General features: G+C 38.0%; 1 protein-coding gene across 1 annotated transcript; it reads right to left on the bottom strand.

The window, feature by feature from the left end:
* Positions 1-345: 345 nt before the first annotated feature.
* Positions 346-25,830, bottom strand: LOC117829970 (actin-binding LIM protein 1-like). The gene is made up of 20 exons (XM_034707826.1): positions 25,621-25,830; positions 17,629-17,772; positions 14,043-14,226; positions 13,843-13,952; positions 11,850-11,976; positions 11,594-11,687; positions 11,221-11,308; positions 11,021-11,082; positions 8,744-8,818; positions 7,836-8,006; positions 6,400-6,429; positions 6,148-6,277; positions 5,903-5,992; positions 4,337-4,384; positions 2,709-2,767; positions 2,303-2,348; positions 2,182-2,189; positions 1,848-1,922; positions 1,271-1,351; positions 346-1,037 (listed from the first exon to the last, which is right to left on the bottom strand). The coding sequence occupies exons 1-20, from the start codon at positions 25,763-25,765 to the stop codon at positions 924-926; spliced, it is 1,881 nt and encodes a 626-aa protein (XP_034563717.1). The 5' UTR covers positions 25,766-25,830; the 3' UTR covers positions 346-923.
* Positions 25,831-26,656: the final 826 nt, after the last annotated feature.

The raw sequence follows: 26,656 nt of genomic DNA on the forward strand, positions 1-26,656 counted from the left end.
TGCTGCACATATTCCCCCAACCACTTAGCTCTCAGTTCCTGTGTCTCTCCAGCTTTTTGACAGATAAAGGCAAAACGCCACAAACAGTATTAACATTTTTGAACAAGACAAAATCAGCAGAGAAATTAAATTCCACTTTCTCCAACAGAAAAGATGGGACGTTTTTCAAATTTCAGCTATAGAACATCTTAAACAGTGTGTTTATTTCTGTTTGTGACATACCTCAGAAATGCGTACTGTACATACACTGAGAGAAATACCCACAAGTGTGTCTCAGTCAGCATCTGTATACCTAGAAATGTTGTAATCATGCAGCAACACATAGAAAGCATCCAGTCCTCAAACTGTAGGAAAAGTCAGATTTTATTTTAGGGCGCTTGAAGTGGTGTAATGGGAGAAAAGTGTAACATATACTGTGATAATTGTAACAGACAAGCCAGAGCAAAACATAAAATCAAAGACAAAGTGTCCTCCAACAGGAGTAGCAAAATAATATGGTGAACCATAGTTACCATGACAATAAAGGTAAAATGCATCCTGTATTCATCCATCTTAATGAAAGCAATACAAATCCTGTATGAGAGTAACATGCTGATGTCATACATACCCTGTCACTGCAGCATATATGAGTATTATTCAAGAAGGGTAAAAATATATACAAAGGCTTCTAATTACTGCGTTCATGCTGTAAGAGTGCTCTGACATTGGTTGCTTAATTAGATTAAAAAACACAATAGTAAACTGATTAGTCTCATGTAAATGTTTCTGAGTAGCTAAGATGAGTTCTCATGTTTGTATATTTGAGGTATAACAAGTTTAATATTATTTTTAGGGTAGCCCATTTAAACCCACAGGAAAAAGCTTTGATGCAAAATTAGTTCTTGCATTATGACAATAAGTTACAAAGTGCTTTGGGCAGCAGTTTAGAAGAGATTTGCTGACTTCTTCATGTCGTTACGTTTCCAGAGTGGCAGTTTGTCAAATTCTTGAATATCCATGCCAAAGATCTCAAAGAATGAATCACGGGATAGGTGACGCTGCAAAGAAAAGTACAGTATAGTTAGTGAAGGAGAGCACAGTACAGCTTTTTGGTGCATTTCATTTGCCTTTCATCTTGTTTTTGTGTTTCGGAAACAGCCAAGCATTTATATAAAAGCTAATTGAGAGACATTTGAAGGACTTTTGATTTTACAGTCCTCTTGGAAACTTCTGTGAGGAGTGATTCAGGTTTTCAACATATTTTCTTATCCTTTCTCACATGTTACAGTACCTCAAGTCTTGTTCTGTCAACATCCCTGGGAAGCTTCACTCGCCCTTTATTAACAACTGTGAGGATTTCATATGGGTAGACCTTGACAAAACAAAGAAAATGCTCTTTAAGTTGATTAGCAAACATACAACACATAAACGCATGTACTGAACACTTTGTCTAAGAGAATTTGAGATATGAAATGGAGTTAGAACATCATGTATCATACTTACATGCGTATTGTATAACCAACACACACCAATTGTCCTCATAACTACAATCTATGGCATCATAGCTTTAGCCTTCAGCATGAAAAAACAGTCCAAAAGCTGTTTCAATTAGCATTTGTCTAAAGACTCCAGTATGCTGTCAGAAAAGTATGATGACAGAGAAGTTGTCCTTGAAACCTCAGCTCTCAGCACTATCTCACAGTTATTAAACCAGCATGCTTTGTCATAAGTCCTCCAATGTAATGCTGAAACATCATTTGCATCTGAAAGGGGTCTGATGCTGTTTACACAGAGTAAGAAAAACTTTCCTAAATCTTAAACTGAGATCTACATAGCAGTAAAAATATTCATAGTAAAGAAATACTTGCTTTTGGTTCCAACAAGTTAGGCATTGACATTCCTCTGTCCATGTATGTTAAAGGATGTTGACCGTCATGGTTGAGCTAGAATGAAGCAAACACGTGCAATGGGAAAATTACTAGTATGATTAGTATAAAATGTATATCATACAATACATTTAAAATGTATGATTATAGAGTTACTAATGTAATATGAGCTGTATGGTTTTATAATGAAGAGGTTAGAGTAGAATTTAAACTTCATAAAAAAACTTGCTCATGCAGACTTGTGGTTATTTCAGATGCAAGGAACCAAACATAGATTCAAGATCACACCAAACTCCAAGCTGGTCTTCACACATACCTTAAAGTCTGTATGCCAGGGGGAAGGAAAAAGAACAAGCAACACAGGTTAAATTCTAAATGTATTTTTTTACTGAGGGTCTGCCAAAATTCATGAAAAATGGGTAAAGCTCCACACCTACCTCTGAATCTGTCAGTGTTGTAATTGGAGAAATCAGCTGATCGAGGCTAAATGAGAAGAAAAGACACTGAAACAGTTTCCCAGAATCTAAAACTAGATTTGATTGTTACAGCCAACCTTCAGAGGCTTACTAGAGGAAACATTTACCCTACTTGAAATACTGTGAGTTTGACAAACCTTGTGGTTACTTTTGCATTAATCTAGAGATACCTTTATCAAAATATTGAAAGCGTTTGATTCTCTTGTGTCTATTTTGCAGTATAATGAAGAAGTCAAAACATAAACTCCAGACGTGGGCTTAATTCCACATTTTTCTTTTAAAAATAGAAACTGAATCTATATGATGTATATAAAAGTGTCTTTCAGCCTCATTAATGCTGTAAAGGTATCAGTGGTGTTGTTCTCACCTGACTGATGCGACCGTATCCAGGCAGGGACAGTGTTTGGGCTGTGGGGGAATTAGGATCTATATGAAAGTGAAACAGCAGACAGATTAGTTCTCATTGGACCACATGAGTCAGACTCAGGTCTTTGCCTACATCAGATCAGACTACCTGTGTATAACCTCCCATAGTTCTTTAATTAGCCTCCTGCTTTGTTTTAAGCAGACCTCTCAGTGTTGCTCTATTTTTAGATTTTCAGTGAACCTGTGTTTGACACTGTTGTTGACTTAAACCTGTTAACTTTACAAACTGTTTACCTACAGCTTACAGTAAATACCTTGCATGCTGACTAATATTGTGACCTCACATCACAGTCTTGGACTCTGGAGGGGTCAAGGAGTGGCTGGCTGCAATGATGCATTGTCTTACTGAGATAAGAATTAAAATTACTTGACTCAACGCCCAAAGGTCACCGTAAGACCAGAGACAGTATGTGTGTGTATGTGTCTTCAGTAGAAGCACTGGTGTTGCCAGAGTATGCTGTGATGCTATGCCATGACTTCATGACACTTACCAACCAAAACTATATAAGAAGGCTCAGCACTGGGATACACTTTTGTGATGTTAGAGTCATCAATAACTTCTTTATGTAACTTTTAGGTTATAAAGCGTTTCACAAAGAAGAGAAAGAAAAATGGAAAGGTATCAAAAATACATGTATGAAAAACAGTATGATTGACAATCCATGATTTTTTTCCTATATAACTCCAAAGAAATGTCCCATCAACAAATCTAATGTATGAATGGCAATAAACAAAGCTCTTTATAGATTAGAGATGACATTTAGGCTTATATTTCTGCCTCTAGTGTGAAATTAGTACTATTTGTATATGCTATACAAAAGAAAGAAAATAACTCAGGAAGTCATAATCTTCGATCTCAGGATCTTTTAATATTATCTGTTCCAAGGGTCAGGACTGAACTTGGGAAAAAGGCCTTCAGGTTTGCTGCTCCCTCGACCTGGAATTCCTTAAAAAAGGATCTAAAACTGTCTGATATGATATCTTTGAATGCTTTTAAGCAGTCCTTAAACGACTTGGAGGCTGATGCATCTGTCTGCAGATGTTTTGTTTAAATGTGACATTCTGTTTTTCTGGAGGTACCTGTTGTGTAGCTGTTGTATGCAGCTGCTATTTGTATTTATGTCTATTGTAATATTGTAACTCTGTAACTGTGCTGCTGCCTATCTTGGCCAGGACTCTCTTGGAAAAGAGATTTTTAATCTCAATGAGCATTTCCTGGTTAAATAAAGGTTATAATAATAATAATAATAATAATAATAATAATAAGAAGAAGAAGAAGAAGAAGAAGAAGAACTATTACCAAATCAGTTATTTGTATTGACTTTACTTGTATAGTAGTCTATATGGGGACAACATAAAAAACCTTTTTTTTACTCGACAAAGTTGTGTAAGAAATTAATAGTTTAAACTGAATAGTGTTGAAAAAATCTACAAATGCACCAGTTTTCAGTTAATCTAAACATGCTTCTGAGTATAACTTAAAAAAAACTTTAAAACACATGACCATTTCAAGTATCCTCATATGATCAACATAACATGTTACTTGAAGGAAAAAGGGTTTTTCAGTACCTTTCTGCTTGTAAATTGGAGGCCTCCTGTACATGTTGAAGCCTTCATCTGTGAATAGAAAATAATTCAGCATGAGCAGAATATTCATTCTGAAATAATACAGAGCAGCATATTGTCAGTATCAACATTTCGTAGTGCCTCAGTTCTCCTTAAGGTAATCTCTATTGTTGTTTATTAATGTTCCAAATAGTTCAAATTAAGTTGATTATGTGCATACAGTTTCTGTTGTGAAATACGTATATTCTAAATATTCGTATGGAGTAACAAAACATCCTGCTTTTGCTTAAAGCTCCTGATAAGAGCTTTCAGTTTGTGTTGATTTTGATGCCCCCCTGTGGACAAAGTGATGCCTCTCATCTCTTTGCTAATCTGGTCATGTATATGTGTGAGTAGTGGGAATTGATTGGAAAAAAGCACCTATCCTGCTTAATTTAACTGTCAAACTTGTCACTCTCAGTGAATCTTTCCATGAAACAATGTAAAAAGAAAGGCTGACTTTCAACTCATCTGGCACCATGCAACAGAGACGACAGGCATAATAACTACTATAAAGAAACCATCAGTCTTGTTGCTGATGGTCTCTTTTGCTTTTGTGGGCCACATAGAGGCATCAATATTAATTTCAGAATCAAACAAAACAGCACCAGAATCAATTGACAGTGTTATAAAAAGTGAATTGACTGCTAAATTCTTATTTAACAAGAGTATATAAAAGATTCTATATGCATTCACTTATTGTGACGATCTTTATGTCATTGTACTGCAGCTTTTTTTTTATAAAGAAATATCTGGCAAACACTGAAAAAAACAGAATCAAGCATATTTTAAACGTTTTCATTTCAGGTAATAGTAGTTTCGCAAGTGATGATCAAGTTCATCAAAAATCTAATGTTTCAAATGCATTAATTTAAAAGATTCTAACTTCATAAAACAACACACTGCTTGGCACTGTAAACCAAATCAAGGCTGTGCAGGTTCTTAGTGGGTTGTGAGATATTTTCAGCACAAGCTCAAAAAGAAACATTCCAATGAACACTTGTCAAAGCTTGTCATATTTCATCTGAACACAAACACACACACATGACAAAACAGGCTTTGAAATAATCATGGCACTGCTATTAATAGTATCAGCTGTAGAGGAATGTTGACTGAAGTAGGAAACAGGCACAGGAATGTTAACTTGTTCAATAAATCAAAACAAGTTTTATTAATATCTACCTTGAGAAAGATTTGCATTAATTAATTTTAGATGTCAGAGAAAAATGGTAAAAAAAAAAAAAAAAAGACAGTAGAGCATTGGAGGGGGTATCGTGCTGGGACAGTGTGTGCTGTCTCTGAAAGTACACTACGATATGAGAGGGGTGTGTTTCGCCAACTGACGGTCTCTTTGAACTTTGTCCACTAGGTGGCTCAGTGCTTCTAAAAATGTGGTGAGATACACTCACCTCTTTCCCTTGAAATTATGGGTTTATTCTTCAGTGTTAGTATTTATTAGGAGATATAAAATATAAATAGATAGGTAAGGCATAAAGAAAAGGAGAAGAGGAGGTGCAGAGGGGATCTTACCTTTGGTGTGAGGGAGGGTGTTTTGAACTAAAGGGGAGGTGGGGCGGGTGTCATTGTTGTCAGAGCATAAAGAGGGAGAGGGCTTCAACCCTGCTTGTCATACAATAACAGAAGAAGAGAAGATAAGGAGAGAAAGTGTAGGAGTTTTGAGGTTGCAAAGCAGGAACAGAGAAACAGGGAGCAGAGGGGGATTTATATCTTTGCAAAAGTGACGAAGGAAATGAGACACTTGGGTCTTGTCTCACCTGGCATGTGGAAGTGTTGAGGCGATCTGGACAGAGTCGGGGTGTAGCTGTGACGATTGTAAATCGAATGAGCCCCAAAAGTTCCATGACTTGTAGATTTTGGTATGTACTTTCTTATTTCTAAACTCTCCTTTAAAACACAAAGAAAGAAAAATGTGAAACTTAAAACAAATACATTTTAATGAGTGAATAATTCATAATGTATACAAAAATGTATCATTATAAAGTTAATAAAACTTGTAGTTTATTTACCTCTGTGGATTCAGAATCATTCCCTGGAGACTTAATACGAATAAAAAAGAAAGACAATCAGTTTACAATATTAATCATGAAGAAACGTGGCAGGGGTGTGTCCAGACTATTTTGGGGTGGCCAGTGGCACTGATTTATGCAGGGGTGAGCACACACAAAAGTCTGAATATCCTTTAACATTTTATCTCCACTAATCATATCTGCTATAACTACTAAAGGTATCAAATAGAAGTTACATTGCAGATGTCATTAATTATTCTAGGATTTGAGCTTTACAGATTTAGGGTTGGCCAAACAGGTTTTGGGGTGGACATGCCACCCCAGGCAATCGCTTTGGACACACCCCTGTATCATTGTATCTTAGGGGGAAAACCTTATATCACCAAATTTGACTGTGACAACACAAAAAACCTTGAACCAAAATCAAAATATCTTCTCAAGTTGTATGCATTTGAAGTCTGTTATCTTTTATCCAAATTTAAAAATGAAAAGGAATTATGAGGTTTTCCCTTGAAGGCATATAAAGGGAGGAAACAAAAGGAACTGATAATGAGGGAAATGTAGCTAGTTATTCTACGTTAGTTGAGGTAGCCAGTACATATATTAGTTGACTTAGTTGAGTTAGGGAGACGTAAATCTATATTCCATTTAGATTTACGTCTCCCTAACTCGAAACAATAATGTTGCTTGTGTCTTCATTGTAGTGTTGCCCTTAACATAATGTTTGGGACATCTGAATCAGAGGAGAAAGCAGAAGTCCCCCTGCCAGTCATTTTTTTTTTATTTCATTTTGTCAGTGATGGTGAGTTAGAAAAGGTTTGCTATCCATGTCACAGTTAGCAGTTAGCATACATGTGCAGTGTTCGCTGAGATTATCTTACTTGTTCTCAAAGCTATGAATGCAAAGCTAAGTGATAGCCTTTTAGTGTTAGCTAGTACATACTATCACAAAGCTAACTCCTTCTAGTAATGCTTAACATAGACTGGCCATGCCCAATTCAAACCCAGACAGAAGAAATATTCAGAAAGTTAAATTACAGCTTTTATAATTGGGATTAAAACAAAATTCATTGCTTACTGATGCTTTCTTTTTTTGTCTCTATGACACTAAAAAAAGATATATAAAAGGACTAAGCAGATTTGGCTTTTAAAGCAAGCTAAATTGTTGTATCCTGCCTATCTGTCCAGATCTTGATCAAATATTGAAGGCATTTTGTCAATGTAGAAACACTACTTTTCTCAAAGTACACATACAAGCATATATTCCTTTTAGAATAAATGCCTTTGCATTTAAAGCCAAACACAGTCACATATTAGAATGACGACACACGACCTCACTTGGTTTGACTCTTGTGTCAAACCAAGAAAAAAAAACACACCAACAATGACACACAGACATGTCACTGAATAAAACTCGGTGCATTGAAGGGAGTTACCTCTGCAGGGATTTGCCTGTCTTGTCTGTGACCCTTGTTGTCCAAAGTAGAGGGGGTGTCGTTGACACTCTTATAAGATATCATATCAGGATGCTCTATATCAAATATAGCCTTGACTCTGGGAATTGCCGCTAAGTCTCGGTAATCAATGATCTCATTGTCTACTTTTGCCTGGGACCAAGACAGCGAGGAGAGGGGAGGAGGAGGGTGAGGAGGAGGACAAAGAGGGGAAGAATAGAGGGAGCATATAGTAAAGGTAAAAGGTCAAAGGTCACTTTTTACATCACGTCATGGAGGAATGAAACTTGAACCCCACAACAACACAAATGTCTCATTTTGGCACATGAAGTTTACAGAAAAATTTGTGTCTGTTTCAAATAAAATTTTTGGCTTTAATTTGAGTTTGTTTTTTTAATGGGTTTAAAGTTTATTCCACACAGTAAAACAACAGGGTCTGGATCCCAAAAGACTAAATGGAGGAATCAAAAGGACACTGAAAGCACCAGGTTGCTTTCAAATACAATCTGAATTGCCAGCAAATTCAAATTGATCAAGCAAATAAATCTAAATTCCTGTTCAATATGTGGTTGTTCTTTTCAGTATTTTCATGTGTAAATTAAGGAGTATATAGGCATTTTTCAACCACAATTGAAACCCCATTATTTCAAAAGCAAGATGAAACTACTCCCAACCAGTCAAGGTTCAGCTAAAAAAATGCTTTTAAAAATTTCACTGAAATGTACTTTTTATTTGCCTGGAGGAATGCCAACAATCATTGTCAAAAAGAAACATCTTGCATGAGAGACCCTTTGTCCATGCGATTCCCCTGTATGAATAAAGGATAAATGTACATCAACCCACTGTGAAAGGTGCACCATGGAAGATTTGTTGTGGAAGTTGTAACTTACACAGAGAGTACGACCAGGACTTCCTGGAGTGCACGAGCCCGGCCTGGAGGACGAGCTTTCAGATGAGGATGTGGGCTTGAGAAAAAAAAAACAGGGCTGTTAGTTTTACACCATGTTGTTTTTCAGCCTCTCCTACAGTGTCTGTTCACTGCAAGCACAACTAGTTTCATCTTATTCATATGGAAGCATCCCTAGGCATTGTTATAAAGCTGTGCGCAGCATCCTGGTATCATACAGTTAAATGTGTGATTATGTGCACAATAAATACAAGATAAAATACTGTTTTCTACCTTTCAGTTGTACCTAAAAGTAGAGTAGCCAGAGTTTCGATCTGTACTTAACTTGAAATAGTGAAAATTCATATATTATATAAAAGTTTATTACACAGCTGTGTTAGGTAATTGATTCTGACTGTTTATTATAAAGCAACAGTTCAAAGCAAATTACTTTTTTGTCAATAGCAGACCATTGCAATGAAGAACTAACAGAGGGCTAAATGTAATCATATACATTCACAGAACTGTAGGCCACAACTAAAATCTAAAACTGGAGATAGACAAATATTTGGTGTAAAATAATTAATATATTACTAGCTGTGTAATACCTGGTTCAAAAAATGTCTTGGCTCTTCTTAGCTAATTTCTCTATCGGCACACACTGTATGGGGTCGAATTTTTTTCTAACGCAACGGTTCAGAAGATATTCAGATTACAAGTTTTTGCCCAAAAAGGACCTGACTGACTTAACTCCCGGACAGGAACACATAGCTGTTGGCTAGGAGGCTCAAACTCCGCCCCTTTACGTCACACTATGCCCGCATTTCCAATATGTCTGCCGCCGTCGATTTGCTTCAAAACACTGCTCAGGAACAGGTGAGTGACGTCACGGATACTACGTCCATATTTTATACAGTCTATATGGTGTAATACGCAGGATAATGTATAGTGAGCAGGTTGTTAAAGTGGATTGTAACCCTGACAGGGTGAGCAGGACCCCAACATGAACCTGAGGGTCTTGTTTCATCTTGAAGGGGACCTGCTGCTGTAGTTATAATTTTTGCAATAACCGTCCCACCTGAAGTACTCCCAAGCGGCAACCTCCGGTCTAAAAATACTGTCCAATGCGAAAGTGTTAAAAGCTGCAGTTCATTGAGGATCCGCTTGAGGCTGGCTCCAGAAGTACCGGAAGTCACATACACATGAATTGGAAAAAGACGATCTTTGCAGCAGAAATAAACATGTTTACAGCCTGGTTCAAAAGACGAGTGTAGTCTGAATAGCTCATTTCTTGCTGTCCTCTCACTGTGAGGGGGGGTGAATTTTTTTCTAACGTGGCAATTTCGAAGATATTGAGATTACTAGTCTTCCAATGAGAGGCACAGCTGCCTGTGGGAACACTGCAGCTGTTGGCTAGGAGGCTCAAACTATGTCCCTTTACGTCACACTGGCTCGACAGAAGTAATATGGCTGCCGCTGTCGATTGGCTTCAAAACAGCTCTTCAGAAACAGATGGGTGACGTCACGGATACTACGTCCATATTTTATACAGTCTATGAGTACTCCCCATCAAAACCCAATAACAACCTCAGTTACATTGTTAAAATGCAATTGTCGATTTTGGTTTCGTCTGGCTTCAAAACATTGGTGTATATTTGATTGTGCAGGAGACGACAGTATACAACACAGCCAAGCATGCAGAACTGTCAACATTAGAATTTCATATGCTATGGCTAGTTTGATTTTAAAAGTTTGCATATAGTTGATTAATCATTGCATTACCTTTACAGGTGCTCTACAAAATAAAATCTTCTCTGCATCATTTTTCAAAAGAAAAATGCCGTTTATGAGAAGCAATTTTATCTTACTTTTTTTTTTGTTTTATCACAAGTGTCTTCTTTTGCTTCCTTGGCTCACAAACACAGAATCTGATTGGCTGACAAAGTGAGCAAAGTGTTCACATTGCATGTGAAACAAGCAAGTGCTGTTAATCTCAAGACGTGAGATTAAGCCCACGCAGGAAAACTACGAGAGCAAATGGCAAACTCGTTCGATATTAACCTTCAGTTCATGTGGAGGGTAAAAGAAATCAAGACAAGGTGTTTTTTGTCTGCTGACCTGAGGAGGAAGAGAGTGTGGAATGAAATAACGGAGTTCATGTTAACATGCTAAATAAATAGCAGTAGTATCAAGCTCACACTGTTATTGTACCAGCATATACACCAGCTACAGTCAGAAAAATAATGACTGACACATGGTGCGTTATTCGCTGAGGTCTCACCCTGTAGTTGTCCTCACTTCTGCTGCTGATGTCTCTGCAGTAAGGGTGCCAAATAGTTTTTCCTGCAAAGGCAGACACAGTGTCCTACATGTATTATTTGTTATCCAGGAGTTATGGAAAATAAACTACAGCACGTCAATGAAACTCAAATTATTATATTTACATGTACAGTATATTCAAATATTGTTGCTCACACTGACCTTGCAGAAACATTTCTTCACCTTCTTTGAAGATTCTGTCACATCGGTTGCATCTGGCACAGCTGGGGTGATAATGTTTTTGCCCCGCCTGGACAAAATAAGAGAGAGGTGAAAGTAACAGTGTTTGGCTTATTACCATGATCAAAACATGTAGTTCTCTCTTTTCTTTAAAGTATTACTCTGCATTACACTGAGGGTTTCAAGCAAGACAAAAATTTCCACCCTTAGCTCCAATCCAACTTCAAATATGAGTTTAACAGTTTGGGATTTTATATTGTTGTTAAGTCACATAAAAAGCACTTTTGAAAAAAGTTACAAAATGCGAAATTCAGATCAAATCAAGACCTTATCCTTCATTGACAGTTTTTCTCACCTCTAAGACTTTTCCAGTGATAAATTTACGACATCCGTGACATTGTACCCCAAACTGAATCTGGTAGTCTCTCTCACAATATGGAACACCATCTCTAAAAGAGAAAATCAAGCATTTTTTTTAAAACTGTGTATTAGATGTTTTAGTAAAACATCATCTCTGCCTTTTCTTTTCAGGAAAAGGTACACTTTTTTTTTTTTAGAATATAGAGATCATTTTAAATAAAGACAGAGACGAGTGAGAGCTTTGTATTTACTTGCTGATATATTCTCCACTCAGCACTTTCTTGCAGATTTTACACTTGAAGCAGCCGAGGTGCCACTGGCCTGCCATCGCCAACAAAGCCTGTCCATTCTTTATGTCTCTGCCACAGCCAGAGCAGTCTGAAAGAACACATACACATTTACATTAAGAGCAAACATTGAGTGTACCAACAGGCTCTTAGGTTGTTTAAGCCATGCCACACTACTTTTTTCAGGCCAAATACATCTCTTGATATACAGTTTCCTAACGTCACTTTGTCTTGTTTATTTTTAGATTTCATTGTTTTAACCTAAAAATAAAAGTGAAAGTCTGTGTTACAAAAATGGAACTAAACACATTATTTTCTGTTTAGTCCTGCAGGGGAGATTCTGTTAATCCAGAGGCTTTGTGAGTCTGGATCCTCTATTGATCCCTTTTCTATATATAGTTGGGCTGGGGGGTTGCCCTCTGTTGATCTCTTACTAGTGCGTACTTGACCTGGAAAGATCCAAGAAGGTGATTGGTTCTTTAAGGTAATGAAGTGGTTCAGGGTTCGTGTTGCCTCGATTGCTTGGTCTTGCCGTTTTGCCCTCTATAACACCAAGAGGATCAGACCCTACCTGACAGTACACACAACACAGCTCCTGGTTCAGGCTCTTGTAATTTCACGCATTGACTACTGCAACTCTCTACTGGCAGGCCTCCATGCATGCACAGTTAAACCTCTGTAAATGATCCAGAACGTAGCAGCACGTCTGGTCTTCAACCAGCCTAAGACAGCTCATGTCACTCCCCTGCTCATTTCGCTATACTGGCTTCCAGTTGCAGCTCGCATCAGATACAAAACTCTAATCATCACTTTCAAAGCAGTAACCAAAACCGCTCCAGTTTACCTGGAACCCCTCGTCAAGGTCTACACCCCTTCTTGCACGCTACGCCCACCCTCAGAAAGACGCCTAGTGCTTCCAGCACATATGGCCTCAAAATCACTAGCTCGACTCTTCTCTTGTGTTGTCCCTAAATGGTGGAATGAATTGTCCAACTCCATTCGATCTGCAGAGTCCCTCTCTACTTTCAAAAGACAGCTGAAGACCCAGCTCTTTAGGAAGCACTATGCACTTAGCTAGACTGTTCTCCACTGTAGTCCCCAGTGACAGATCGTGTCTTCCTGCTACAGTTGACTCGCACTGTCCTGCCCTACTCTGGGAATCTGTGTTCAGCTCTTCAGTGACCCAGCACTTGGTACTTTGGTAATTATTGTGGTGATGACAAGTTAATTGTTGATGATGATAATAGAAGGTCTTAAATGGTTTGGTTGCTTCATTGTAGATGTTCTTTATTTTACCAAAAAAAAAAAAAAAAAATCCTTATTTACTTTTGTGCATTGCCTTTACACTGCTTGGCAGTACCTGCATCCAAATGGACTTGAAGCACTTTGTTACTCTTGCTGATTTTGTTTCCTCTTGTCTAGATCTTTGCTTGTGTTGTTCTTGTTCTCGTATGTACGTCGCTTTGGATAAAAGCGTCAGCTAAATGACATTGTAACATTGTAACATTGTAAGTGTTGTAAAAAAAATTTAAAGAAAGGAAAAAGGTATACAGAGCATTAGGAGGGACTCAGTGACGCTGTCTAGATTTAGTCCCAGTGACAGAGCACAGAGAAGCCTTCAAGATCTCTTTGATAAAAGTGTCAGGTCCTGCAGAGTTGTGATTGTCATAAACGTTTGCAGCTTAGCCATGTTGAAAAATGTAATTAGTCGAAATGCATGATAGGGAATACACATCAGATGCACAACAGATGTTCTGCCTGCATAAAATATTGCATGTCCTTATGATTGTGAACGTCCCTTAAGAATAGGATCAAGTTGACAAACAGACTACCAATTGTGAGCACATAATCCAGGGTTAAATTACTTCTGCAAGTCGATCATAAACTTTATTTTTGAATAAGAAGCAGAACAGAATGTCTTTTTCTTGGATAGTTAATTCTACAAAGCTGAACTTACTGCTGGGATAGCGGACATTGTTAGGAGAAGGAGACTTGGGTCGAATACAGCGCTGACAGAGGCAGTCTTTCCCACTGAAGGTGACACAGTCCCCCGCAGGAAAGCGCTGTCTGAAAAAGGGATAGAGGTTTGCCTCACAATTCTTTAAATTAGTATTAATTTGCCTTTGAGGATCAATGCATGACGAAAAGGGTTATTACTTGCAAATAGTGCACACAAAGCATGCTGGGTGGTAGGTTTTCCCCAGGACTGTGACCACCTCTCCCTCCACAAACTCCCCACAGCTGCTGCAAAGCGTGCCATGGAGCCTCTGGAAGTCCAGTGGGCATAGGTAGTCGCCATTCTTATTGAAGAAGCCGCTCTGAGCCAGGTCACAGCCACACACTGCAAGCACACACACAAAGAGAGGAACATGATAAGAACAGAAAAATTACAGCTACAATAACCAACATTTTTATTGTCTCTGAAGCATTGCACTATGTGCGACCGAGAGGTGTAGTGATCTTTCCAAAATAAGGGGCCTTTAGCATTTTTCCGCACTTTGTTTTGGTTTCCTTGTTCTTTCCTTGTTCAGATATTACAAACTCTTTGCACCTGTTTTCAGTGGTGCAGATATACTGGTGTCACAGCTGTGGATAGACTGGTTCTATGCAATGTCGAGCAGACGGTCGAAGTTAGCGGCTAATTGCGAAGCTAATACAGCTTGTGAGGGGGAAACTTCAGTAGATACTAATAAGCTTAAGATGTGAAGAGACTTGACCCCATTCATTTAAACTTGTCTCTAGCTTATAATGTGTAAGCATACGTGTTGTGTTTTAAACCTATTTCTCAAAAATTTGTCAAAGAAATCAGTTAGCAGCTCAAACAAAACAACAAAGTAGTAAACCTCTTAATTTTGACTATTGGAATACTTCCATTATGCACTAAATCAATTTTATAAAAACAGGGTTTATGTATCTTCTATTTCCTGCTTTATTTCATAGGTCCACTCCATCCTTTGCTTCATTCAAAATCCAAAACTTGCAGAACCATTTTCTTAGTTAGCTTAGCATTGTCTATCCATGCCACTCTAAACCTTCTAAAATGTGTTCATAATGAGTTTTTTCTTACTCTTTAAAATGTTTTAGCTTTCTTATGTTGCCTTTTGCTTGATTATATTTGTCTTTTGTGAAGAAAATAAGCACTGGGTATTTGTACCCAGGTGGTGCTCCAGGGGGGTAACCTGGGGTGGCATGGCCCCCTCTTGAAATCTGATTGACCATCCCAGGTGCCGCCCCAAAATCCTGAACTATTATTGGCTGTTTACCTAGTCATAGTTGGGACTTGCATAGAGCATTACAGTTTGTAATTGATTTGGACTGGGTAACAATCATAGACTGTATAAAATATGGACGTAGTATCCGTGACGTCACCCATCTGTTTCTGAAGAGCTGTTTGAGGCCAATCGTCGGCAGCAGGCATATTGCTGCTGTGGAGCCAGTGTGACGTAAAGAGGTGGAGTTTGAGCCTCCTAGCCAACAGCTACAGTGTTCCTGCAGGCAGCTGTGCCTCTCATTGGAAGACTCGTAATCTCAAAATGTTCGAAATTGCCGTGTTAGAAGAAAATTCACCCCCCCCTCACAGTGTGAGCTGATCGAGAAATTAGCTATCCAGACTACACTCGTCTTTTGTACCAGGCTGTAAACATGTTTATTTCTGCTGTAAAAATCGAATTAGTCCATCGAAGTGTTGTTTTGGTACAGAAACATTGTCTAAAAGGGTATTTTTGACAGAGTGCAGGAATTTGCATGCAGTTGTTTTGAGAGCTTTAAGTTGTGACTTTGGACAGACCATTTCTTTACAAGCTCTTAAGAGATTCAGCTTGGAATATTTGAGGCTGTTGTGTTACTCTTCAAAGTAAAAAAAGGTGTCATATACTGTTCATGTGTACAGAAATTAAAGTTGACATGATGAGTGGAAACAGAAATGGTAAATATATTTCTTATCAGTTTGTGTGTGTCCCTCATGCCAACCCTGCATAATTCAGTGCCCCAGTTAGGCCATCCACGTCAAAAACAACCCTGTTTATACCTGCTAAAATGTATGTGACAAGTTACTACCTTGATCAAAATGGCTTTTACTTATTTTTTTTGTTTAACGCATTTATAGGTCTGCAACTATACATTTAGAAATGTAATTGTCACAGTTTTTTTAGGCTGTTGTCATAGGTTAACAGCTACTCATCCACCAAAGGGAGGACAGGATGCTATTTGAGCTGTCTGACTTTTGACTCTGCCCTGGTTTCTGTAGAGTTTATATGTCTGTGTGTGATTGTGTGTGTTGATTTCTCAATGTCAGTGTGTCTGTGTGTTTATTTGAAGAGTGACAATTTACTGACAGGGAGGGGGCGTTTCTCTCTGCTTGTTCAGAGTCATTTGATACCAACAAACCTAATCTGACAATTGTCCCTCTGAACGTGTCACAACAGAGTTGACTGAAATGCCAAGAACAGATTTACGCTGCTCCGTTCCTGCTCTACTCTGCCTCACTCAGGAAGTACAAGTGGTTTGTTTTTAAGTAAATACTATTTGAAGATTAAAAAAACATGTACAACACAGTGTTTTCATTTCCAGAAACTGTTTCATGAAAATTATGTTTGAATAGCTTTACTTGTTGTTTGCTTGTTGTTAAAGTTATATCACATGAGAGAGAGTGCTGTTGTACTGAATACCAGCATGGTTTAATTTGGTCACCAGTATGAGATTTCAGGCTGCGTTCCAAAGATAATCACAGCCGTGTCAATGCCTTTTGTTCAGTCAAATAACTATCTGTCATCTAAAACTGAATATTTATATAAAATGCTCATATAAATCTGAACACAAACTCTAAAAACGTTCTCTTCTTACAGTTAGAAAAAGTTGCTTTTGCCTCAACAAAACTTCAATGACTCACTAAAACAAGAAAAAGGAGTCAGCTAACATTTCCTACAGCTCATTTGAATTTAAATTAATCACATTCAAAGTGAAACACTTTGATGCAGAGTCCGATTCACTGAAGCCCAAATCCCCCTTCAATCCCCAGGTCTTGTTAAAGTTCTGCAGGCTTCTCTGCTCTGAGAGTCTCTTTGTTTCATCTCTGCTGTAAACACCAACACAATGCCATGAAAGAGCAACAACACGAGAAGCTTGTCAGTTTTAATTAGTGAGGACAAAGGCATGCTAAGGAAATATGTCTGCCACGGACACAGTAACTCCAGTGAATGTGTGTAACAACTCAGGAGGCTCTCACAGCAACCCGTCAGAGATGCAAATTCTGTTCAATTCAAACGTTATTACTAATGATGAGCTATTTCAACACAATCCTAACGGTCAAATGTTATTTTGCCACTATTTTCATAAGAAATCTTAAAAGACGTTTGAGTCAAACCAGAAAAAATAATACTCAAGTTTCAGAATTCATGTTAGGAATGTATTAACAAATCCTGAAACATTTCCTACTCAGAACATAGATGACAGCATTATTAGACCTCTGATGTCTTTAATATTGCAGACCAAATAATTGAAAAGGTAATTTGGAGTCTGCATTATAGTTGTTACATGTTTCGTGGCTAGTGAGCCACTCATCTCCGCTGACAATGAAAGTTACTGTTCCAAGAATTGTCCTCACGGTTTTCCAAAGACTCCACTTTTATGTTTTAAAAGTCAAAGGGACTCCGTCGTTGACTTTACATAATTGTGTGTAAGTCTATTCTGACTAAGGTTTGATTCTCCAAATACACAAGTGCATCAACATGTTAATGATTCTCACCCTTGCATGAGAAGCATTTTATGTGGAAGTAGCTGGACTGGACCCGCAGCACCTCTCCTTTGCAAGGTTCCCCACACCTGAAGCACTGGATGACACGCTTCCCCCCTGGGGAGCCTGGGTGGAGGCCATCGTGACTATGCAGCACTACAAAACAAAAGAAACAGGCAAACATTCAACCGTTTAGTCCTCACAAACTCATTACCATTGTGTGAATACATTTGTCCTGTAAAATGCCTGCAACAGTGGACTTGGTCCAGCACTGGGGCTACTTCTGAGCTGTTGTTTCGCCTCCTGTAGGGTTGCTTTAGAAGTAACCAAGTACACTTGGATTATTTTTTTCCACACTCATTTTTGCATCCAAGGAGTTATTTGAAGGCCTATCTGCTCGTCAAAATTAAAGGGGACTTATACAATAAATGGGGGAAACCCATAGTTATATTCAACAGTCATGCTAGCTCTGTGAGCCTAAAATGAAGCATTGCAGGGGTTTGAGTTAGCACCAAAAGCTGTTAGCAAGCTACTACTTCTACTTTGCCTATGAAGTTAGCCGGTATTCTATACCTATTTTTTTACACTCTTTTTTTCACATCTAGGAAGTAGGCTACTAAGCTTTTTATCTTAGCTGGTTGTATTTTTTAATAAATCAAGGAAAATGTAAGTATTAACATTTTGGGTGATTAAGCTTTGGGGACTTATAGTACAGTGAATGGTGTACAGCCGTGCTGGCAGCTCCACAAGGCACAACAGTTGTGCTTTAAGCTAACATTTATTACTATCAGCAAGCTAGCATGTTCAATAACATAATGCTATTTTTTACTGCAAATACACTCTGATTACTTAAATACTATTTGATGTCCTAAACCTTGCTTACATCAATTAAGAACACCCACAAAGTAAACCCTGAGCTAAGAAGCCGGTATTTCATGGCAAAGTATTATTGAGAACCAGACTATTCTGCTAATAACTTATGTTTTATAAGCTCTGATAGATGTGTCTGGTCAACGTCAAAATCAGGAAGATTTCCCCCTTCTATGATTGAGGTCAGGCCTGTCACAATTGTTAACCTTTTATGTGGTTGGGTGAAGTGAGGTTTTCACAAATGTCCAAGGTGGCTGCCACTGAAATGTTCTGAATTCCCAGTTGTGTCAGTGGAGGGTAGTGCACAGGATGTACAAACTGTGAGAATTGGCTACGAAATGATGTCATGCAAGTCACAAGTTACAAGTACCTGGGGCTAATTATTGATGGGGACCTTTTATTCAAAGTGTATGTCAAAAACCTGATCTCTAAATTAGGGGTGAGCCTCGGTTTCTATTACAGAAACAAGTCATGTTTCTCCCTTAGAGCTCAGAAGCTTCTGATTTCAGCTATTTTCTTGCCTGTTCTTGATTATGGGGATGTTGTGTATATGTGTGCTTCATCCAGCTGCCTACAGACCTTGGTTCCGGTCTACCACTGTGCTCTGAGGTTTATCACTGGTTGTAGCCTCCTCACCCACCACTGCGAACTGTACGCTAAAGCTGGCATGCCTTCCTTAAATGTAAGGAGATATACACACTGGATGACTCTGGTTTATAAGTCTCTTCTTGGCTTGGCTCCTACTTATTTATGCACTTTTCTTCGGAGAACTGGAAACCGTTATGCCCTACGATCAAATGACATTTTGTATCTTTCTACTCCTCATGTTCGCACTGAAACGGGAAAAAAAGCATTCAGTTTCTCTGCCCCCTCTGCTTGGAATGCCCTCCAATCTGAACTGAAACTGTCAGCATTTGTTTCGTTGGAAGCTTTCCGCTCTATCTTAAGAAAACGACAAAGGAAATCCTTTGAGCAGAGCCTGTGTTCTTAAATTGTTACTTTAAAATAACTTCTGCACTGCATCTGTCTGTTTTGTTTACTATGACGTGTGTTGCTGCCTCTCTTGACCAGGTCACCCTTGTGAAAGAGGTCTCGATCTCAATGGGTCTTTTATCTGGTTGAATAAAGGTTAAAAAAAATAATAATTCTGCTTTGATAGAAGCCATATAAACTAGCAACTAGGCTAGGTGAATACAAAACTTAAAGCTAAAGCAAGAAGTGGGCTAATTTGTAGTGGCTACCTAGCCTAGCATCCTACTGCTTAGCCACATGTCTTTGCCATTAAAGTTGTTACACTAGCTAACATGACGGTGCTAAAGGAAGCGTAATGGAATAGCCAAAGTCCTGCATTATCTGGGACATGATGTGTGTACAAAATTCTGAGTAAATCTACTCAGATGATGTTGAGACACATTTACATCATGTGTGAAACCACGTTTTTCAATGTTTTGGTTTGATTGGAAAAGCAAATCAGAAGCACAATCCTCCCAGTTTTAAGGCCAGTGTCATCTACACAGCAGGTTAATCCTTTTCTCTGTGACTGTGAGCTGTTCATTACTATACAATGGTCCCTCAGGAATGTCCTGTCGGTGCTTACATAACTGAACGTAATATACAAACAGGCTTCGCTTTGGCACGTACCCCTAAAACCCATACATACACATCATCACATTAGTTATTGAGTGCCACACAAAGATATCCAAGAGCTTACAATAAACTTTCTCTTCAGATATATCACAGCTATTGGCAAACCAGCAAGGTTATTTAACATTTGTTTGCACTTCTATGGCAATTCTTCTATCTGTTTCATGTTTATGTGGCAGCAGAAGCAGTAGATGCCTGTACAATCTAATCACAGCCCACTTGAGAGGTCTTGAGTGTGATTAGCAGAGGAGAGAGGGGAAAGAATGTGGCATGTCGAGAGCGCTCCGTCTCCCAGTGTTTCGACACACAGCACAAGAATAGATAAGAGACACATGAGCTTCATCGTGTTTCTTCTTTACACAGACGGACAAAAAAAGTCTCAACAAATCATAAGAAAATAACACCTTAAAATAGACCTTTGATAATCCCAGCTTCAATAACATGGATGACTACATTTATTTAACTGAAACAGAAATATTTCCACATCTCCAAAGCTGGACATGGAGATGTTTTCTGAACTATTTCTACTGCCCAAGTCAGCAAATGTCTGAAAAATTGAGTCAGACACTGTTGGTATGTGGCCCCAAGTCAGACCCACAACAGGAGAGATTTGTTGCTATGGGAACAAGTATGCAGTAACAAACTGGATTAAGAGACCATGCTTCGCAAAGGTCATTGTCGAGTTAACTGTATCTGTACAGAGCTTGTGTGTGCATTGTGAGGTGCTGTGCTCATTATAACCTACCGTCATAGGCAGGCCAGCTGCTCTATTTCAGACTGTACTGTCAATGAAAAGGTGCTTCTAATGCACATGAAAGAGATCAAATCTAAAACCATGGAGAAGTATTAAATAGTCTTATAATAAGAAAACGAAAAACATCCCATTTTCTGCCAGTAGAAAGATATTGTGCAATTCAAATAAAAGCAGATTCATGCCATCAGATCTTTGAAAAACCTGTCAAGATAAAAGTTACCTTACTGTCGAACTAAACAAAATCCCAGTGGGAATATAACTTGTCCTTTTAAAAATTGTATTCTTCAAATACTTATAATCCCAGCCACTCTAGCTTTGTCCTTTTAGATATGTATGCCTGATGTTAAGAACAGACCTTTTAATGCCAACAAGCAGTCTATCAAAGTGATGTAAACACAACTGTTGCAACTACCTAAAATAAAACATGGGTACTTGCAGAAAGAGTTAGACAGGCTATAAATAAATACTGTACATACAGTGCCGAAACACTTTGTCAGTTGTGTGTCTGTCTGTAATATCACACATTTTGAGTGCATGGTTTGTTTCTTGTAGTCTTTGCTCTTGTTTAAATGTTCAAACCGACATGTGGAGCCCTCAGATGGAATTATTCCAAAATGTCTTCGCTCATTCTTGATCTCTCTCACAGCGTGAAGCTGATCTGGTGTCAAGTCTTAGCAAACGGTGGATTTAGAAAGACGGCAAATGCAGAGAAACATGAGACGAACAGCTAATCGCACTGCCCACTATCTCCAGCTATAAAAACGTGTGTGTGTGTGTGTGTGTGTGTGTGTGTGTGTGTGTGTGTGTGTGTGTGTGTGTGTGTGTGTGTGTGTGTGTGTGTGTGTGTGTGAGAAGAGAGGGGGCATCTATTTCAAAATTTACAGAAGTTTCAGTGTTGAAGTACCACTAATTCCTATTCTCGGATAAGTAGAAAGAAAAGAAAAGTTTGGTATGCTCACTAAATTTAACCATCCGGTGCCGCACAATAAGGTCTTATGATTCTAATTATGTGGCTGGATTTTGGTCATACTACATGCATTAATAATGATTAGCTTAATGGTTTCCGTTGTTGAACACTGTAACAAAATAAGAAACTTTGGTGACTCTAAAAAAGAAGTGATGTTTTTATACATGTTTAATTCAAACAATTTTCACTTAGTAAAAGCAAAATGAGTTTACAGTTTGAAATGAAGCATCTCTACTGAGTATCAGTGAAGCAGTGTCAGGATTGTTTGATGAATGAGCAAGGGTATTTTCCACATGATGTAACATAATATTGACTGAATAACTTAATTCATCATGAGCATAGAGACCCAATAGTGTATTGTGATGTCCTTGTTGCTTCAAAATAGTATAATTAAGGTAAAACACTGCATCCGTTTACAAGTATCGCTGAAATCACATGTTGGTATTACCCAACCATGATGATGAACGGTTTGCTATGACAGCTGTGTCTGCACCTTTTCCCCACTTGGCAGCCAAAGTTTTTTTAAACTCCAAATGAAGTGTTTAGATTTGGGGTTCACAGATCGATACTCTAAGAGGGACAGCAGTAAAACCCTTAACTTGTTGTCAGAATTCTCAAACTAGAGCTATCAGACAGACATATCAGAAGGTTTACTAGTTATTCTGATTTAAAGTTTAAAAAAAAGACTTCTAAAAACACTGAAAAGAGTAAAGAATATACGATACAACCCATTATGACATGGAGACAGAATCGTAATAGGCTACTTTTCGATAAAGAACAGTCAAATGGAACCTCTTAAGTGCATATGTTTGAAGAAAAAAACAAACCTGAAAGAGTTATTGATTATAAAATATAAATTTTCTAGCTTTGGTCACATGATTAAGAGATATAGGTATGAATGAACCCGTATATTTTGAAAAGGAATACTAAACAACAACCCACTTTCAACTTGTATGTATGTGTAGACAAACAGAAGACAATATAAGAAAAGCAAGATACACTTACTCTACTTACTTTCTTCTAATCCTGCTCTATAGAATCACACCCATACACACGCTATCACACACTCAGGTGTTAATATTGTCATAAAATTGTCTACCTTTCTCTTTCATGTTGATCTCTGTTCGTCTGCAGGCAGCAGGTTTACAGTGAGGAGAGGAACTAACTGGACGGCTGGTACAAGAGAAAAAGGGGGCTGTCCAAAACACAGAGGGCCAGAGTGTGTGTGTGTGTGTGTGTGTGTGTGTGTGTGTGTGTGTGTGTGTGTGTGTGTGTGTGTGTGTGTGTGTGTGTTCGTGTGTGTGTGTGTGTGTGTGTGTGTGTGTGTGTTCACAAAGAGGACAGTGGGAGTGGCGTTCGCTACCCTTGTGTTCCTGAACCATGCCCTCAATCATGCTGAACAAGAGAATTTTTCATTTTGGCTGCAATCTGGGCACAGATTGCTGACATGTATGATTTTTTTCCAAGAAATGGAACATTCATATTTGTGTATTATTTTTAAATAACTGTGTTTTAAGTTAAATCTCTGTAACTTGACCAGCTTCATGAATTTTTTTTATTCCCAAGTGTTATTGTTTACTTTGATAACAAGCGTATGAGTGATACAATTAGAAATACACTGTGTTCCAAATTATTATGCAAGTTGCATTTTTGTGAATATTTTAAAAACTGTGTCAGCAGTCGTTTTCAAATCTGTCAAGAAGACAGATAGTGAATATATTTATTCAACTGTGTGGTTAAAATGATGCTTTTCAAAGTACGTTGGCTGTATTTTTAAATAAATGCAGACAAATCGCCTCATGAACTGGCCTGCCTGCTCACCTGAACTCAACCCGACTGAGAACTTGTGGTCAATAGTAAAGGAGATAATTTACAGTACTGGCAAGAAATACAGCTCAAAAGAGCATCTTTGGAAAACCATACAAGGTACAGCTCATAGAGTCAGCAGAGAAGTCATCAGAAACCTCACTACATCGGTTTACCAGTGACCTCTGACCCTCACTGAAAGAAAGGAGGTTATATTGGACATTTGAGAAACACTTTAGATTTGAAATGTTTCAAAGACATTAACAGTTTTATTTTGTGTACAAATCTAAAATAAAACTGTTGTTTTTGATGAAGTTTGAAAACAGTTCTAGTAAATATTATTATTTTCAATCAACAGAACTTTTAAAATGGTGCCTAGTTTTGAATTTTCACAAGTTATATGCTCTTATTACCAACTTGCATAATAATTTGGCACACTCATTTCTGCATATTCTGCGTTTATTTAAAAATACAGCTGAAAAGCATCATTTTAACCACACAGTTGAAGAAATATATTCACTATCTGACATCCTGACAAATTTGAAAACGACTGTTAACATGGTTTTTAAAATATTCACAAAAATGCAACTTGCAATTTGGAACACGGTGTAGTGTCCACAATTCATTTTTTTATTTTGTATATATATATGACTACTGTTATTAATACAGATGAATGACTGATTAATTAACCTACTGCTTTTATTCTTAACCTTTATCATTTTTTTAATTATTATAAAAATGAATATACAGTATGTGAATTATTTCCTTTTTCACACAAGCTGCTTCAGGCTACTCAGGCAGAAGACTGAATGAAAACGGTTGTCAAAAGAGTTGATCTCATTTAACCTTATAAAAACTGAACAACAGCAGTATAATACTGACAAAAAGTGTGATTAAAAGTACAGTATTTTAGACTAATTCCTCTTTCAGATGAAAATGAAAATAATGTTTTGGGTAAAGGCAGAAGAGTCAACTGAGACGGTGCCAAGAGCTGAATCAAGTCCAGAATGGTTAGCTTGTTTTGATGGTGCCTGAAAACGTCTATATTGCTCACATTTCAAGATTCAAGTGATGTCCCTATTGCTATCCAACTGACCAAAGAACTAAAGTATTTATACATTTAAAAAAAGAGCTTGATGAATATTACAATAAACCATTTACTCTTATTGCATTTGGAATTTTTCCCTATTGAAAAAATAATTATTTGCCATATCCCTGGGCGTGTCTAGAGGGGTGGCATGGCACCCCGGTTGAAACCTGATTGACCACCCTAAACTCCTCTAGCATGATTTATTGTTTGCTTTGACAGAGTTGAGCTTTCTTTGATTTGATTTTTTTATTTGATGTCTTTATTTCAATCATCTAAAAGTAAAATAGAAAAAAAACATACAAGAAAAAAAGAAGAAATAGTTATACAAAAGAAACAAAATCAATCAGCTCCATTAGCAAACACTGAAACATTTTACTTTACATGTGTGAAAAGGAGTAGGAAGAAGTTAAAAAGTATCTAATCCTTTATTATCATAAAGGAGTAGGAAGAAGTTAAAACTTATCTAATCCTTTGTTATCATAAAGGGGTATAATATATCATAACTATTATCTTCATATTTACACTTACAATCAAAAGTAAACCCCTCGTGATTATCAACACTTGTCTTCCTCCTTGTACCTCATGAAAATCATTTCTTTATCCCTCTTCTTGAACTGGATTATGTTCTGTCATTGCTGTAGCTCCATATTGAGACTGTGACTGTGACATAAATCATGTTTTGAGATCTGAAAAGTCTTATCTTAGAAGACTTAATTGTTGCTGCACAGCTCTGATACTTTTTTTTAGAATACTTTCTGACATCATTTGACAGGTCAGCATGAGAGAGACATGCAGGAAAGAGGGGGGGGTTGACATTCACAAAATCCTGCCGGGACCAAGAATCTATCCTACAACCAGTTTGACAATACTCACAGCCTGTTATTTCTGCGGGTGTAGAGGCCAGCTTTTCACACAGAATGTACTCGTTGGGGTTGAGAAAAGGCAGCTGCTCCATCATTGACTGTTTGGGAATAAGGTAAAGGACCTCAGCTAGTTCACCATCCTCAATGATCGACATCCGCCTCACAGAGTTCTTTCTCTTGACCCGGTCCAGGACAACCACATCGTTGCTGGAGCCGCAGATCTTGCCCAAGTTGCTGAGGTTGAGGAGACCCGACATGCTCATGCTGTCCTGGCGGTCAGCCAAACAGTTCAGGCCACAGATAGACTCAAAGTGAGAAACCATAAAGCAAATGTCAAGAAAATAGAAGCCCTCTGGTGAATGTCAGGTATTAGGTTGCCCTCTAAGACGTTGTGACTGACTCAGCGTGTGTTTGTGTGTATATGTGTGCGTGTGCTTTGTCCATCAGGTAGCCAAAGACTAACTCCTACAACACACCCCTTAAGCAGATTAGTAAGGTATATTTTTAGGTTTTATCTGCATGGTAAACAGAGGATGAGAGACTCTTAATCAGGCAACCTTCTTCCCTCCATTCCACTGACTTTGACTTGCCACCACAGAAGAAGAATACAATATTCTAATCTAGATTATAAACTGTAGCCGATATAATATCATCCCGTTGTGCATGCAGTGAAAATCATATTATGTTAATCTTTGATAAATTACCACCATGTCTATAAAAGCTGTGCATCTGTCCAATCTTTGTTTGGATTATAACTGAATACAAAGAACCAGCTGGACACACAATTATTAATTTTGGGAGCTTTTCATAACCGTACAACTGCCAATACTGGACATGTGATTGTTTTTTTTTTAACAGTAATCTGCTTTTTTATTCTGCAGCCGGCAGTCATTAAACCTTCATCTTTAAAGCAGGAGACTCTTGACCTTTGACCTGGCACTGAGCCAGGACTAGAGGTTGGCTTCCTGAACCCGGGTCTTTATAGTAATCGTGCTCAAGTATCTGAGAACTGAAGCTTTGTTCAAGGGCAGACTAGACAACCTTGA

The sequence above is a fragment of the Notolabrus celidotus genome, chromosome 18 (genome assembly GCF_009762535.1).
Source record: "Notolabrus celidotus isolate fNotCel1 chromosome 18, fNotCel1.pri, whole genome shotgun sequence".
Classification (NCBI taxonomy): domain Eukaryota; kingdom Metazoa; phylum Chordata; class Actinopteri; order Labriformes; family Labridae; genus Notolabrus; species Notolabrus celidotus.

Excerpts from the sequence above, each read along its gene's own strand:
- LOC117829970 (XM_034707826.1), bottom strand. The coding sequence starts at position 25,765 with ATGTCGATCATTGAGGATGGTGAACTAGCTGAGGTCCTTTACCTTATT. Across the intron at positions 14,227-17,628 it reads AAAATGCTTCTCATGCAAGG|TGTGTGGCTGTGACCTGGCT; the intron begins GTGAGAATCATT and ends GTGTGCTTGCAG. Across the intron at positions 1,038-1,270 it reads TTGACAGAACAAGACTTGAG|CGTCACCTATCCCGTGATTC; the intron begins GTACTGTAACAT and ends TTTTCTTTGCAG.